At 32.7% G+C, this 14,612-nt stretch overlaps 1 protein-coding gene across 1 annotated transcript in view; it reads right to left on the reverse strand.

Annotated features, from left to right (window-relative positions):
- The window catches only part of LOC126808947 (E3 ubiquitin-protein ligase UBR4), a 95,543-nt gene that overhangs the window by 2,055 nt on the left and 78,876 nt on the right, over positions 1-14,612 (reverse strand). Inside the window, exons 101-115 of the mRNA XM_050534018.2 lie at positions 13,083-13,208; positions 12,759-12,949; positions 11,819-11,891; positions 11,503-11,612; positions 11,183-11,282; positions 10,833-10,961; positions 10,541-10,630; positions 9,636-9,758; positions 8,057-8,190; positions 7,725-7,850; positions 2,739-2,933; positions 2,482-2,566; positions 1,876-2,015; positions 1,414-1,513; positions 1,096-1,255 (exon numbers count right to left, since the gene is read on the reverse strand). Coding sequence (XP_050389975.2) covers positions 1,096-1,255; positions 1,414-1,513; positions 1,876-2,015; positions 2,482-2,566; positions 2,739-2,933; positions 7,725-7,850; positions 8,057-8,190; positions 9,636-9,758; positions 10,541-10,630; positions 10,833-10,961; positions 11,183-11,282; positions 11,503-11,612; positions 11,819-11,891; positions 12,759-12,949; positions 13,083-13,208 — 1,882 coding nt within the window. The remainder of the gene's footprint in view (positions 1-1,095; positions 1,256-1,413; positions 1,514-1,875; positions 2,016-2,481; positions 2,567-2,738; positions 2,934-7,724; positions 7,851-8,056; positions 8,191-9,635; positions 9,759-10,540; positions 10,631-10,832; positions 10,962-11,182; positions 11,283-11,502; positions 11,613-11,818; positions 11,892-12,758; positions 12,950-13,082; positions 13,209-14,612) is intronic.

Consider the following 14,612-nt stretch of genomic DNA (forward strand, 5'->3'; position numbering starts at 1 on the left):
TTGAAAGTTGAGTAAATTCTCAACTTAAGCCTGAGAATGCTTTGTGAACTTGGGGACCATATGTTTACACTATTTGCGTATGAGTGGCGGCCATTTTGTCCGGCAGTTTTGGTCCAATTTTCACAAATTCGAACTCAACCGACATTACGGTAAAACAGTGATATATTCGAATGGACCACTACCCAAAAATGTGGTTTTTCGTAATCAGGGGCCATAATTCAGGAAGTTACAATCCGATATGCACAAATATTGAAAGGAACCAAGATTTTGGGGATATAAACATGCATTTCAAGTTTCATCAAAATCGGATGAAAATTGTGACCTCTAGAGTGTCCAAGAGCTAAAAACAGGATTTTTCGTACAATCAGGGGCCATAATCCATGAGGTTATGGTCCGATACATGCCAATATCGAAAGGAACCTAGATCATTGGGGGATAGACATATATTTCAAGTTTCCTCGAAATCGTATCAAAAATGTGACCTGTATAGAGTGTCCACAAACAAATTGTGGACAGATGGACTGACAGACCTCCAGACAGGGGCGACGACATGAAAATGTGGGCGTATAGAAATAGACAGGAAAAAGGCTAGAGACCTGACTGTGTCTGAAATGAAATGGGGTTTAACATACTACTTTCCTGCACCAACTGGGCGAATGAAGACAGGTATATGCCATGCAGTGATTTTCTGTTCCATCTGAACAACTGGAACCTGTTCCTTCTCAGGCCCTCCGTCCTGCACCACTGACAAGGGGAAACTATATCGGAAAATAACAGGTGACTGAGGTGTAGTTAACCTTGACAAAACTGAACAATAAGCTAAGCAATGGTAATGGCAAGTGTTGTACGCTAGGCAAGGTATGCTGATTGGGATGGATTTATAATCTGATTAACCAAAAATCAGCTTTTCTATCACTCAGACGATGTGCTTGTCAAAACTAAACTGGAATCTTTGCAGCAAATAAGTTGTGTCCAACTCGTTAATATTAAAGTTTAAGATCATTGCCTATAGAATGTTTGGAAATTGACGATTGTACTGAGTGAATGTTACATGAAATCCATTACTTGACTATTACAAGGTGATAATTGACATACCCATAACATCAAAGAATTCTGTGATAGATTCACAAGGTATGATCTCCTCTTGATAAATAGCTAAAACACGATCACATGTCTCTAATACAATCTTATCATTAAATCTTAAATAATCAGCAAGACTATTACTCCATGTTCCATCTGGTGGTACAGTTACTTTCTATAATAAAACAAACAACAACCATAATATCTATTCAAAACATTTTTTTTTTTTTAAATGGAATTTGACGTAGGAATATAGAAATATATTTTCATGATAATCAAATCATTTTTTTTATAATAGACATTAAATGATATACTTTTTCTAAAGATGTTTACCTTAAATAGTTTCAGGAATAAACTATTAATAAGTCCAAAGAATATTATAACTGGTTTATAGACTGAATATTCCTTCAATGTTTTACTGGAATCTGGTATACTACAATAAAAGAAAGAAAATATTTACATGTTGACTGACTACTTATATACACAAGGCTGGGTATAACAGTGGCATTTCCATCCACTCATTGTCATATTCCAACTGTCATGGGTTATTTTATGTGCATGCCATCATGCACACACAACTTCTTTTTTCATACCATCCTAATGACTATATTCTGATCCTGCACTACACTGGTTATGCACCACTAAGAAGGGGAAATCATGCTTGGAAGTCTTGAAGGGAATTTCGCGTCCAACAGCTGGATCGAACACAGGACCTCTAGATTACTGAGCCATAAGCAAAATGATATTTACTACCGAATTTTACAGCATAGATTTTTCAAATTTTGTAAACCTTACCTTTTGGCGCCAATAGAACAAACTGTTCTAACATGTGATGCTATTACTAGATGTTCCAGGAACTTCATTCTATTCTCCATCCATTTATCAGAAGTAAAGATTAACATAGCTAGAACTGGATAGTACAATGGACCCTCTGTCTGCAATTTCAAATAAAATGGTCAAAATCTATATGATAAATTGTTAAAATAAAAAATAAATAAAAATGTAAACAAAAAAGAATTAATTGTATGATTTCAATACAAAAAATTATCATTCTGTAAGTGTTGTTAAATAGTCTTAGTATATTGTTATAATGAAACTACACCCTCACTCAAGTAGAATTAAAGTTACCATGTTCCAAACCATTGAAAATTATATTGCCTATCTCTACTTAGGTTAAGTAGAAAATGCCATCATCGAAGAGACAGTCACCTTTATGAAAAACTACACCAAGTTTGAACTTTCTACCTTAATTAGAAGCAGAGTTATTGTGTTCCACAGAGTGCAACACATAGACAGATACATGAAATGACAGACCAAATTTAATAGTCCTCTGCTTTCTTTGCGAGGTAACATCATTGTAGACTACAAAAATCATAGCATATATGTTCGTAAAGATTTTACCTCAAAACAATTTTCAATCCATTTATCTTTGGGTAAATCAAGGTAATTACCAATATTCTTCTCTTCTCTACTAGTAAACCTTGTACTGAAATATTCAAATAACATGTTACATATCAGTTAAGAACATAGGTAGCAGTATGCTACATATACATATATATACCTGTTGATATGTAACATATAGAAGATAATACATGCCTGTTGATATGTAACATATAGAACCATAATATATAAGATCATATTTATTAGATGTTACATACCTATTAATAACATACAGAGCCATATGTAACATATAAGGAATAAGATGCATGTTACTCTGTCGACCACCACCTCCACTATCCTCACTAAATAACTTCTCATTAGCGAACCTTAGTAATAGTAGTTTTAAATCATGTACTGTAAATGGGTAACTAGGATCACGTACACCAGTACATTCTTGTAGATAGTTGTTATGTCTAGAAGAAATAAAAAACAAATTAAAAACAGCAGGAAAAATAGAGGTGGGACGGCAACAATCCCTTAAAAGAGTAGCAGAGGCTGGACAGGCTGGTAGATCTGTGTAGCTGCTGGAAATAAAAATATAAAAATCCACGCTCAACAGTAGTACGTACAAACAGGTTTGTAGTTGCAATAAGAAGTGGTTTATTCTTCATAATGTTTTGGGTGATATGACCCTTTTTCAAATGATAAATTAATTAATCCAGTGTCGCCTTTATATTCGCAATAGTAGTGCGTCACAGGATTTTTAAAATTTATACGATATACAAATGATTTTTAAAAAACAGACGATTATTAAAATTAACAGAGTAAAATGATTAGAGTAATCAGGGTGTTTACGATTTTTAGATTGGACTAGAGATAATAATAATAGAATAAACTAGACCTGTTCTTGAATCAGGTTTGATAGTTTTTATACAACCCAATCATACACTTCTACATTAATTTCAATATCTAGTAGATTAATATGTTAATAGAACGCAGTTTTTATGGGATACAATCACTAGTTTATTTCTAAAAGCACGACGTTTCGACAAGTATTCTCTTATTGTGCTTGATAACGATAAGAGGATACTTGTCGAAACGTTTCATAGATTCATATGTCTTGTTGTCCTATCTTTTTTTTTTAAAGAATCTTAAAGAAAAAAGGATTATTACAGTTTGTCAAAAAGTCCCTATCTTATATTATAGGAAAAACATTTCAGCAAGCAAAATTTGCACATAACCTATGTTTACAGACGGATTGTTGTAAAACTTTCAGAATAAGCACCAAATGGCTTAGTTAATCGTTTCCCATCAACAGTTTACCCAATTTCAAAGTTAGACATTCTTTTTTAAACAGGGTGGTGGCCATGCAAGATACGCCCACCTTGGTTTTACACTTTTACACTATTTGTGTACACTGAGCGAGTAGCTATTCTGTCGGGTTTCTTTTGTTGCAATTTTTGTTCCATCTGAACCACTGAACATTGTACTTTGCCAAACCCTCCAATCTGCACCAGGGACATGAGGCAACCACAAGGAACTGTCTCAGGAAATACCGGTAGCTAACCGTCTGGTTAGCGAGGCAGTGCCTTATTCACTGAGCCACCACGGCTCTTTTGAAAAATAAAAGTAAGATTAGATTTTCAAAAAGGTTAAAACAGCGGCACAGGAGAGCTTAGTTTTAATGGTATTCAATGAAGACGTCATGTAGACAAAAGACGTGTTATATAAATATGTGGACAAACAATTACATACTCAAATGACTTATTTTCACTGTAGAAGCCAAACACATATTTTGGTAAACATTTAGGCTACACAAAATAAATGTCTTGTTTCTCGGGCAACTGACAGCTGAAACTATAAGGGGGAGGGCGGGTTATTTTTTTTTTTACCTCATTTCTGGCTAGAGGATGGTGCAAAATAAAATTTGGCTATTGTTGAAAATTGTTGGGGCGGGAGGGCGGCCTTGTAATTTTTTTTTTTTTTAATGAGAAAGTCATTACTCGTCTACGGTTTTGCTTTCAGTTATATATTATACATACTTAGAACATAAACCCAAAAATCAAGTCTAATTAAAATTGGCTTAAAATAAAATTCCGTACGACTATTAATAGACGTCCATAATAACGACAATATTTTAAAGAGTAAGCCTCTGTCAGCATGTGTATCAAAAATAATCATCACGGTAAACGACACTTAGATCTAAATCTAGTTTCGCTGGTTTATAATGATTGACCTAATTCCAACCAATGCATGTCACGTGTCATCGGGATTCGGGAAATGACTGTTTCTCGGGATATTCGGTGTGTTTCTCAGGATATTCAGTGTTCTATCTGGGGTTTATATCGAATGACTATTTAAATTTAACTAACAACTGGTCAGTAAAACCATCAAATGTGTAATCCAATTATTATTTTCCGCATTATCAAAACTAGCGTTAAATGTGCTAATGACCCAGATTCTGACTAAGGTATGGTGACTATCGTATCGTATTCGTAGCCACAAGTTATAATAATTAACCTGTTCTACGATTCATTGTTTTATAAGTAGGATTTTTTCAAACATGGACCGACTGAAGCCGGCAATAATGAGCCGATTAAGATCGAATGATTGAAATACATTGCATTGTTGTCAATCACTTTCGGTGTTTAACACGAATCAAATTCTAGTTCACAAGGGGAGGTAATTAAAATCACGTGATACAAAAATGGAGGTTCTTTCGATATCAATAAAAAAGACCCGTAAATGAGCGTTTGCATCTAAATCAGTTTAATACGTTTGAATGGATATTCACGTATGGGGCATGTCGATACATGCGGCATATTCTTTTTATGACTTGCTTATCGATGTTCGGGCGGGCGTTACATATTTTTTATTTTTCATCAAGACTAATAAATAGGCCGCACGCGCAACCAATTTTGCGTGCGGGCGGTGCCCGAGAAACAACTAATTTTATTTGTGTTGCCTTAAATTAAACATAAACAATATTAAAGGTGCTGTGCCATAATCTATCACATTAATATTTTTCAAAAGATGCACAGGACCTTTGTTTAAAAACTTATCTTGATAAAACTTTCAGAATAAGCACCAAATGACTTAATTTATCGTTTGTCATTGACATTTTACCCGATTTCAAAGTCTTACACTTTTTGAAAAAAAAAAAACCTTTATGACGTCAAACATCAAAACTCTAAACACTCTGATTGAATGCGAATTGTGAATGCTTTCCAAAAATATGACAATATTGAAAAAATTGTTGGACGAGTAGGATTTTGAAGATGGTGGCACTTATGGTGAATTTTAAATTGATGAGATTACTCTTAAAAGTTGATAGACGACTCTTATTTACAAATATTTTTAAATAAGGCAAAATTAAAGAAGTTGAAGATAATCAGAAATTTTTTGTTGACATTTTGGCTTAATCCACCCATTTGTAATGTATTCTGAAAGTTTCAAGTCAAAATCTTCAAAAATAAAAAAAGTTACACTCAAGATTTTCACTCTTTTCACTTTTGGGCTTAAAATTGAGCCATACGCATGCGTCGTAGAGGCCACAATGTCTCAACATAAAAGTTAAGACATATGAACAACTACAAATATTGGTGAAAACCGCATTCAAATTGGTTGAAAAACAAAAAAGTTTCCTTTGATGTCTAATATTGGTCTATTTTCGTCAATGACGTCACCTCCTGTTATGATTTTTAAAGTTTTAGTCATTCATTCACCTTTTGAACTAAATACCTTTCAGATAGTATAGAGTTTAAATTCTGTAGAATATGTACTTCTTCCATATTCCATGGGGGAATATAAAAGCTAATTATATAAATTCTAAAAATTAATGGTATCAAAAATGATAAATAAATTGTGATATGAAAATATAAATTAAAGATTTTCTTAAATTTCAAGCCAACTTCCTTCACCTTATCAAATTTAATGGACAACTTCAACTCCTAAGAAGTAAACTGTAAATGATCCTTAAATTGCCGTATCCACCACCAACTGGTACTGGCTTCCACCATAGAACTTTATCCCTTACCCTAAAAGCTTCCAGATAATACGCACGGGTCTACATATATTTGTCTACAACATATCTATTTCCTAAATTCTTTCATTTTTAACCGCTCCATACCAGAAGAACTAACAACTACCTTTTCCTTAAAATTTGTTTTAATACTCTGGGAACACTTTGCTACATATTTGAAAAACAAAAACCTATATTTGCTGATTATTGGAAAGACAGATAAAGCTATTTAAAGATAAAAAGAAGAAAAAATAGGAGATATCGAAGCCAGCACCAAAAAAGGGAAAAAAAATAATCTGAAATCTCACAAGAAATCCACGATAAACTGTTATACATCATTTTATGGCAAGATTTATTTTAAAGTGGCTGCCAGGCAGGTTACGCCCACATTTTGCAAGAGATGGATAGAGAACAAGCTAAAAACAAAATCGATTTTTGGTGCAATCAGGGGCCATAATCCAGAAAGTTATGGTCTGAAATGCGCAAATATCAAAAGGGACTGAGATTTTTGGAATATAAAGTTATGTTTTAAGTTTCATCAATATCGGATAAAAATTGTGACCTCCAGAGGGTCCATAACCTTTGTATTACATACTTACACAATTTGCATACAAAGAGCGGCCATTTTGTCGGGCAGTTTCATTTCGATTTTTACAATCTAAAAATTGTAAACACCCTGATTACTTTAATCATTTTACTCTGTTAATTTTAATAATCTTCTGTTTTTTTAAAAATCATTGTTTGTATATCGTATAAATTTGAAAATCCTGTGACGTCACTACTATTGTGAATATAAAGGTGACACTGGATTAATTAATTTATCATTTGAAAAAGGGTCATATCACCCAAAACATTATGAAGAATAAACCACTTCTTATTGCAACTACAAATCTGTTTGCACTACTGTTGAGCGGGGGATTTTTTTTATTTTCAAATTAAAAATAGAAAATATTCTCACAAACTCTAAAGAACACAAACCCAATGTTGCAGAATAGAAAGAAATTTACCAATTACAAAAATAATGATCAATTCATGTTACGCTCAGAAAATAAGCTGAAAACTAAGGGACCAAAAGGAAATGGGCATCCATTTTATAGAAAGTTAGTGTTAAATATGGTAACTGTTTTAAATTAATAGATCATCATTAGCCCAATTGGTGAAGAAAGCGATGTAAAAATAGTTATGATTCTAAATAATTATAAATCAATCCTTTTCGGAAATAAAGTTTGTTTTTTTATCTGACCTGGCAAGACAACTAGCAAACACTGATTCTTGTACTTGAGGTCCCCACATTGGTAATAATCCATTACATTTAGTATTAGCATTCTGTAAAGCAGCACTTTCCCATTCTTCTCTACCTCTAGCATGTCTGAAAACACAAATATACTAATATTAATCAAACATCCTAATAAATAAAGAACATAAACTTTTCGGTAGGATTTTTTCTTTGAAGATTTTAACCTCTGTCCAGTATCTCTCAAAAGACCCTCTTTTGCCAATATTAAAAATACTTTAACTATAAATTATATCAATTGATATAATTAAATAACACAAGATACGTGTAGAAATACTGACCTGACAGCAGCATTATGACAATCAACATGAATAACGTTAAAATGGGATACGGTTGTATATCCAACAGTTTTTCTAGGTTTATTCTCAAAATCATCCAGATTACAGCGTTTAGTGTAGGTATATACTGCTAGAACCTAGAATACAAATACAAAATCTATTTCTCATGACATGTTAAAGAGACAAGATAGGTTGCCAGGCAACAAAACATACACCCACAGCAACTAAATCGTCCGGGCAGTCAACAAGGGTTGTCGCATATTTTTACGGTAATGAAACATTTATAATAATACACTAAAATCTGATTAAGAGCAACAACTCACAAAGTAATTATCAGAAAACTATTAGAATTTGTTTGGTTTTTATAAAGTTCTGCCCCATGCTAACGTTTTGTATGCAAAGCTTTTAATATCATGGATTTAACTGTTCAAGTCATAAAAATTCATTGAAAATCAATATACTTGTTCGTCTCAAGATCTTAAACTCTGTGTATCAATCTGAAGTCAATCGGATGATAACTTTAGCCTTTAGAGCGTCACAAGATTTTGCAAAGTGATCAAGGGCCATAACTTTGGCAGTAATTATCGGAAATCGTTGAAAATCAATAGGAATCTTCGTCTCATGACCTCAAACACTGTGTATAAATTTAAACTCAATCGGATATTAACTTTAGCCTCTAGAGCATCCACAAGATTTTTTGAAGTGATTAAGGGCCATAACTCTGGCAGTAATTATCGGAAATCGTTGAAAATCAATAGGTTTCTTCGTCTCATGACCTTAAACATTGTGTATAAATTTAAAGTCAATCGGACATTAACTTTGGCCTTTAGAGCATCCACAAGATTATTTGAAGTGATCAAGGGCCATAACACTGGCAGTAATTATCGGAAATCGCTGAAAATCAATAGGCTTCTTCATCTCATGACCTTAAACACTGTGTATAAATTTAAAGTCAATCGGATATTAACTTTGGCCTTTAGAGCGTCCACAAGATTTTTTGAAGTGATCAAGGGCCATAACTCTGGCAGTAATTATCGTAAATCGTTGAAAATCAATAGGATTCTTCGTCTCATGACCTCAAACACTGTGTATAAATTTAAGGTCAATTGGATATTAACTTTGGCCTCTAGAGCGTCCACAAGAGTTTTTGAAGTGATCAAGGGCCATAACTCTGGCAGTAATTATTGGAAATCGTTGAAAATCAATAGGCTTCTTGGTCTCATGACCTCAAACACTGTGTATAAATTTAAGGTCAATTGGATATTAAAATCAATAGGCTTCTTCGTCTCAAGACCTTAAACACTGTGTATAAATTTAAAGTCAATCAGATATTAGCTTTAGCGTCTAGAGCATCCACAAGCAATTGTGGACGCCAGACCGCCGGCCGGACGGGGGCGACGACAATATACGACCACATTTCAATGTGGGCGTATAAAAAACAATATATTCAACACAGGAGAATATTCTGAAAAACAAATGTGTCCCAACATTTTTCATATAGATCCACATTTAAATCTTATGTAACTACAATCATAGATCAGAGGCGCAGTTTAACAGAGAAAGATGTGAAATACTGTATTACCTTTTGTGCTTGATATCTATAACCCTCTCTACAGATACAACAGGTTAAACCTGTTTCTTCCTTTAATTCTTCCATCTGTTTTAGTACATTACTCTTTACTGTTACTTGACCTTTTTCATTAGTCTATAAATACATGTACCATTATTAATAAGCAGTATAATGCATGCAATAAACAGACAGGAGCTTCTCACCAAAAGCAAAACAAACAGCACTGAGCAAGTTTTAAAACTCTTCGAAATTTAAGATCATAGCAAAAATGTCTTAAAAAATTCAATAAATTCATTGGTAGACAGGGAAATAACTCCCAAAATTTGTGTGCAAAAATTCAGAATTTTAAGAGGTGGAGAGTCACAGACAGAAAGCAATTTAAATTATCATTAATATTTCAAAAGTTACCGAAATATTTCTCCAAAGACAAAATATTGTGATGAGGCAAATGTTTTAAACACCATTTTCCAAGAAACTATAAAAATTATTGAGAAAAACTCTTTGTCTGGTTTTGGGGTTATCATTAAAAGAATAAGCAGTCCGAAAATGAGACATTTATCTTTATTAGTGCCAGAGATATGGTGTACCTACGTTTTTCATACTTTTTCCAAAAAAATGTGTTACCCTGGCAACAAATTTTTTATTCTTATCTTTAATGTTAGTTTTCGCTTGTTTATTACATTTCCTAACTACTTGTGCCATCTTCAATTCACTAGCTTTAGAATTTCAGAAAGCATTTTTCGGATAGCTTCACCCCTTAATAAAGTTCCTTCTTTTGGCCCAACATGCACAAACCCACAAAATATTAAAAATCACTGAGATCTTTTTGATGTATTGCCATTGACAAACACTTAAGACATAAAAATATAATGTTTAAATCTATTATGAATAACTAGACAAAAATTATGAGTACTTACAGTCATTCCCAGAGCTCCTAACTGTTTCTTTCTAACTGCCATGGCTAACCTTTTCTTCTCTGCCTTTGTCTGTTTTCTTATATCTTCAATCTATACAATTAACAATATTAAACATTACAATATATATAATACTCTATATTTTATATTTACATAAAATATGATTTTATATATATATATAAAGTCAAAAGATTTTCATGAATAAACTTTTTATACTATGTATTAAAACATTAAATTATCACACATTTAAATTTTACAATAAATACTGATTACAACAACTGATTTCTTTACAAACCTTTTTAGCTGCTTCTTCATTCTCTTTAAGAGCATCAAGGAGATTTTCAGCTAGTGTACCAATATGTTTATCAGATGATACTTGTTCCATTTTATGTAAAATAGGTATACACTTCTGTGCTATCAATCCCTAAAAGAACCCCCCCAAAAAACAAATAATATTATTTGAAGAAACTAAACTATTTTATAGACTTATAATACAATACAAACCAGTTGCTAATATATCATAATATATAAAACTGAATTAAATATTTAATCTTTTTTAATTTAGTCCACTGAAAATAGCATTGATATCAGAATTTGATAGTTTCCAGCAGATATAAACTGTGAAATAATAGAGTAAAACCTTACTTGTGTTGGTTTATGTCCCGGACAAAGACCAGTCAATATTCGCAAGATATAACCTAAAGCAGGTTTGGTTAAAAACTCTTTCCATACTTCAGAATCAGTTCTGTAAAGAGAGCAACCGTGCTATGAAACATGCCCAAATTAAACACATACAAAATAAATACCCATGACTTTACATTTTTTTAAGTGTATATAGTTCTTTCTTTAAATGGCATTTTACAAGCCCCACCATCTATATATCATTGGGACCAGGATAAAGACCAAAAAGATAAAATGACAATGTATAAATTGACAAAAGACAGATTATAAAATGTTTAACTTACGCTAGTAATGTTTTGATAGCTGGAGAATGTTCTAGTATATACTCCACACATGACAGTACGATACCCTGTTCTATTATCATATCTTTTAAACGACTTCCATTAGCATTATTCTATAATATATATCATCAACAAATAATATATATATATATACATACAATTCAAAATCTAAACACCAAACAATGCAGAATATTTTGTTAAAAAGATTTTGGGGCACTGATAAATCTATGAAAATTCTTTGTTCAATGAAAAAATTATATATTCTGATGGAGTTTTCAAGTCAAAACAATTAGATTTAATGTAATGGAAATACACCAACCTCAATACCAGAAGCTATAACACAGAAACTGTCTAAATGAACTTCTTCATCTTGAGTATGTTCAGTATCAAACCTAATAAAGAGAGAGAGAGAGAGAAAATGGGGTTTAATGTCCAGTCAACACAAACCACATCATTTCAGGACTAATATATGATAAGGGGGATTTAGCGGTGGGAAGAAACAGGATGATCTGGAACAAGTCCCAGAGGTTGGACAGGCAACCCTACTCCTAGTCATGCACAAGTGGGGAATCAAAATAACCCCACTTGACTCAATAACAGACCTTATGATCTAAAGCACACATGTTCACCCATTTGACCCACACAACCCCCCAAAACCTAATAAAGAAAAAGAAAATATTCAAATTGTTCTAGTTGGAAAAAAAGGTACTCTTAGTTTCTTTATTTGTTAATATATAAGGCTATACAAAAAAAAAAAAATTCTGGTCTTCGGACAATTATTCCCAAAAATCTGATGTGGGAGTGAGGTTTTCTTTTTTGTTTGTCATTGATCCCTGTGACTAAATATCTTCTTGCAAACATCAAATATCAAGGTTCTTCATTTATTCATCATTTACATGCTATTTATATAATTACTAATTCTGTTTTACCTAAATTTACAAGCATTAAAAAGGAAATGTAGTCCTTTCCCTAATAACATTTTATTATTCTCCAGTGCCTTTTAGCTTTCGTCAATTTAACATTTATGAAGGTTGCATACTTGATAATTGAGTTCAAGTTACAGTTTGAAATATGAACAAGGGGTAAACAATGGTTTTATTTTTTTACTTTAAGGCTCAATAAAGGATCATTTTAGTTTGTAATGGGCATTTCTACTGGAGATTAGACAATATTTAAATTGGTTATAGGTGTTTTAATTGGTTATCACATTAAATGTAGTTTATCAATCAAGGGTATAAAATTTTTTTATAAGTACTAACTTATTGAAGCGCATATAGGGTTTAAAATGATTTAGTAAAGCAGTCATCTTGTCCTCTTCACCAAATGCTAAGAATGGTATCAGTCTCATCAGAGCTTGTAGAACGTTGATATTATTTCTCACAAAACTACTGTTAATTCTATCTAATAATATCATCAACTGATCCTTATCACCACATAACTTGGAAAACTCCTGAAAAATATATATATATATATATATTACATGAAAACATATAGGTCCTCAATGATTGGTCCTCTTTAACATGACAAATTACTTGATGATACAGATCACACAAATTTTAATATAAGATTGAGTAGAAACAAACCGTATATTTCTCAGGAGGTTGTTGACTAGCTTCTAATAAGATGACCTCCATTATATGTAGTATCTGTTCAGTTGTAGTTTGACCTTTCGTTGCACTTGAAGCCCCCTCTTGTTCTGACCATAATGCCTATAAAAAAGTTAACCAAACATATTTACAAGTTCTACTAGTGATTACCATGTGTAGTACAGTAGTACTAACTAAATAACTGTTTATAAATGTACCATAATTTTCAGTCACTCACTACATACATAATCCTGATAAGCAATTATGGAGATAATTTCTAAAAAGCTCAAAATTTCAGAGATCATTTCTGAACAGCTCAATATCTACACATCATTTCTAAATAACTCAACATTTAGAGATCATTTCAAAACTGCTCAAAATTGGAAAACATACAATGTTGATCTGAGACTATTCTAAGTTTCCTTCAATAAAGTTTGAGGATTTGAATAATTAGTTTAGATCATAACTTTTTGTTATATCTATTATCTTAAATTAAAAAAATTAATACATAATGTAAAACAAGCGGTTGCCATGCAAGATACGTTCACTTCTTGCAAGAGATGGACAGAAAACAAGCTAAACAAGCCAACAGTGAGGCTGATGTCCCCCGCCGAAATAGGAAAATAATTAGAGGACACATATAAATTTATCACAAATTATCTTTTACAAAGTATTGAACAATCAAACAGTATATCTTTACTTATAGTCTAACAATCAAAGTAGGAGAGTTATTGTTTTCCAAAGTCTCGACCAATCAAATTGCGTATCGCTCTGCTTACCCTGAGCAGAAAATGCTCATTATCAAACTTAGTCAAGGTATTACTGTAATGAAACTATACACCAAGTTTCATCAATCTCACTTAATTAGAACTAAAGTTATCGTGTCCCAAAGCATCAACCAATCAAATTGCTTATCTCTGCTTACCCTAAGCGGAAAATGCTCATCTTCGAACTCCATCAAGGCATTGACCTAATCAACGCATACACCAAGTTTGAACATTCTAGCTCAATTAGGAAGAGAGTTATCGTGCCCCAAAGTATCAACCAATCAAATTGCTGCTTACCCTGAGCAGAAAATGCTCATTATCAAACTTAGTCAAGGTATTACTGTCATGAAACTATACACCAAGTTTCATCAATCTCACTTAATTAGAACTAAAGTTATCGTGTCCCAAAGCATCAACCAATCAAATTGCTTATCTCTGCTTACCCTAAGCGGAAAATGCTCATTTTCGAACTCCATCAAGGCATTGACCTAATCAACACATACACCAAGTTTGAACATTCTAGCTCAATTAGGAAGAGAGTTATCGTGCCCCAAAGTATCAACCAATCAAATTGCTTATCTCTGCTTACCCTAAGCGGAAAATGCTCATCTTCGAACTCCATCGAGGCATTGACCTAATAAACACATACACCAAGTTTGAACATTCTAGCTCAATTAAAAGTTATCGTGTCCCGAAGCATCAACCAATCAAATTGCTTATCTCTGCTTACCCTAAGCGGAAAATGCTCATCTTCGAACTC

The sequence above is a fragment of the Patella vulgata genome, chromosome 1, assembly GCF_932274485.2.
Source record: "Patella vulgata chromosome 1, xgPatVulg1.2, whole genome shotgun sequence".
Taxonomy (NCBI): domain Eukaryota; kingdom Metazoa; phylum Mollusca; class Gastropoda; family Patellidae; genus Patella; species Patella vulgata.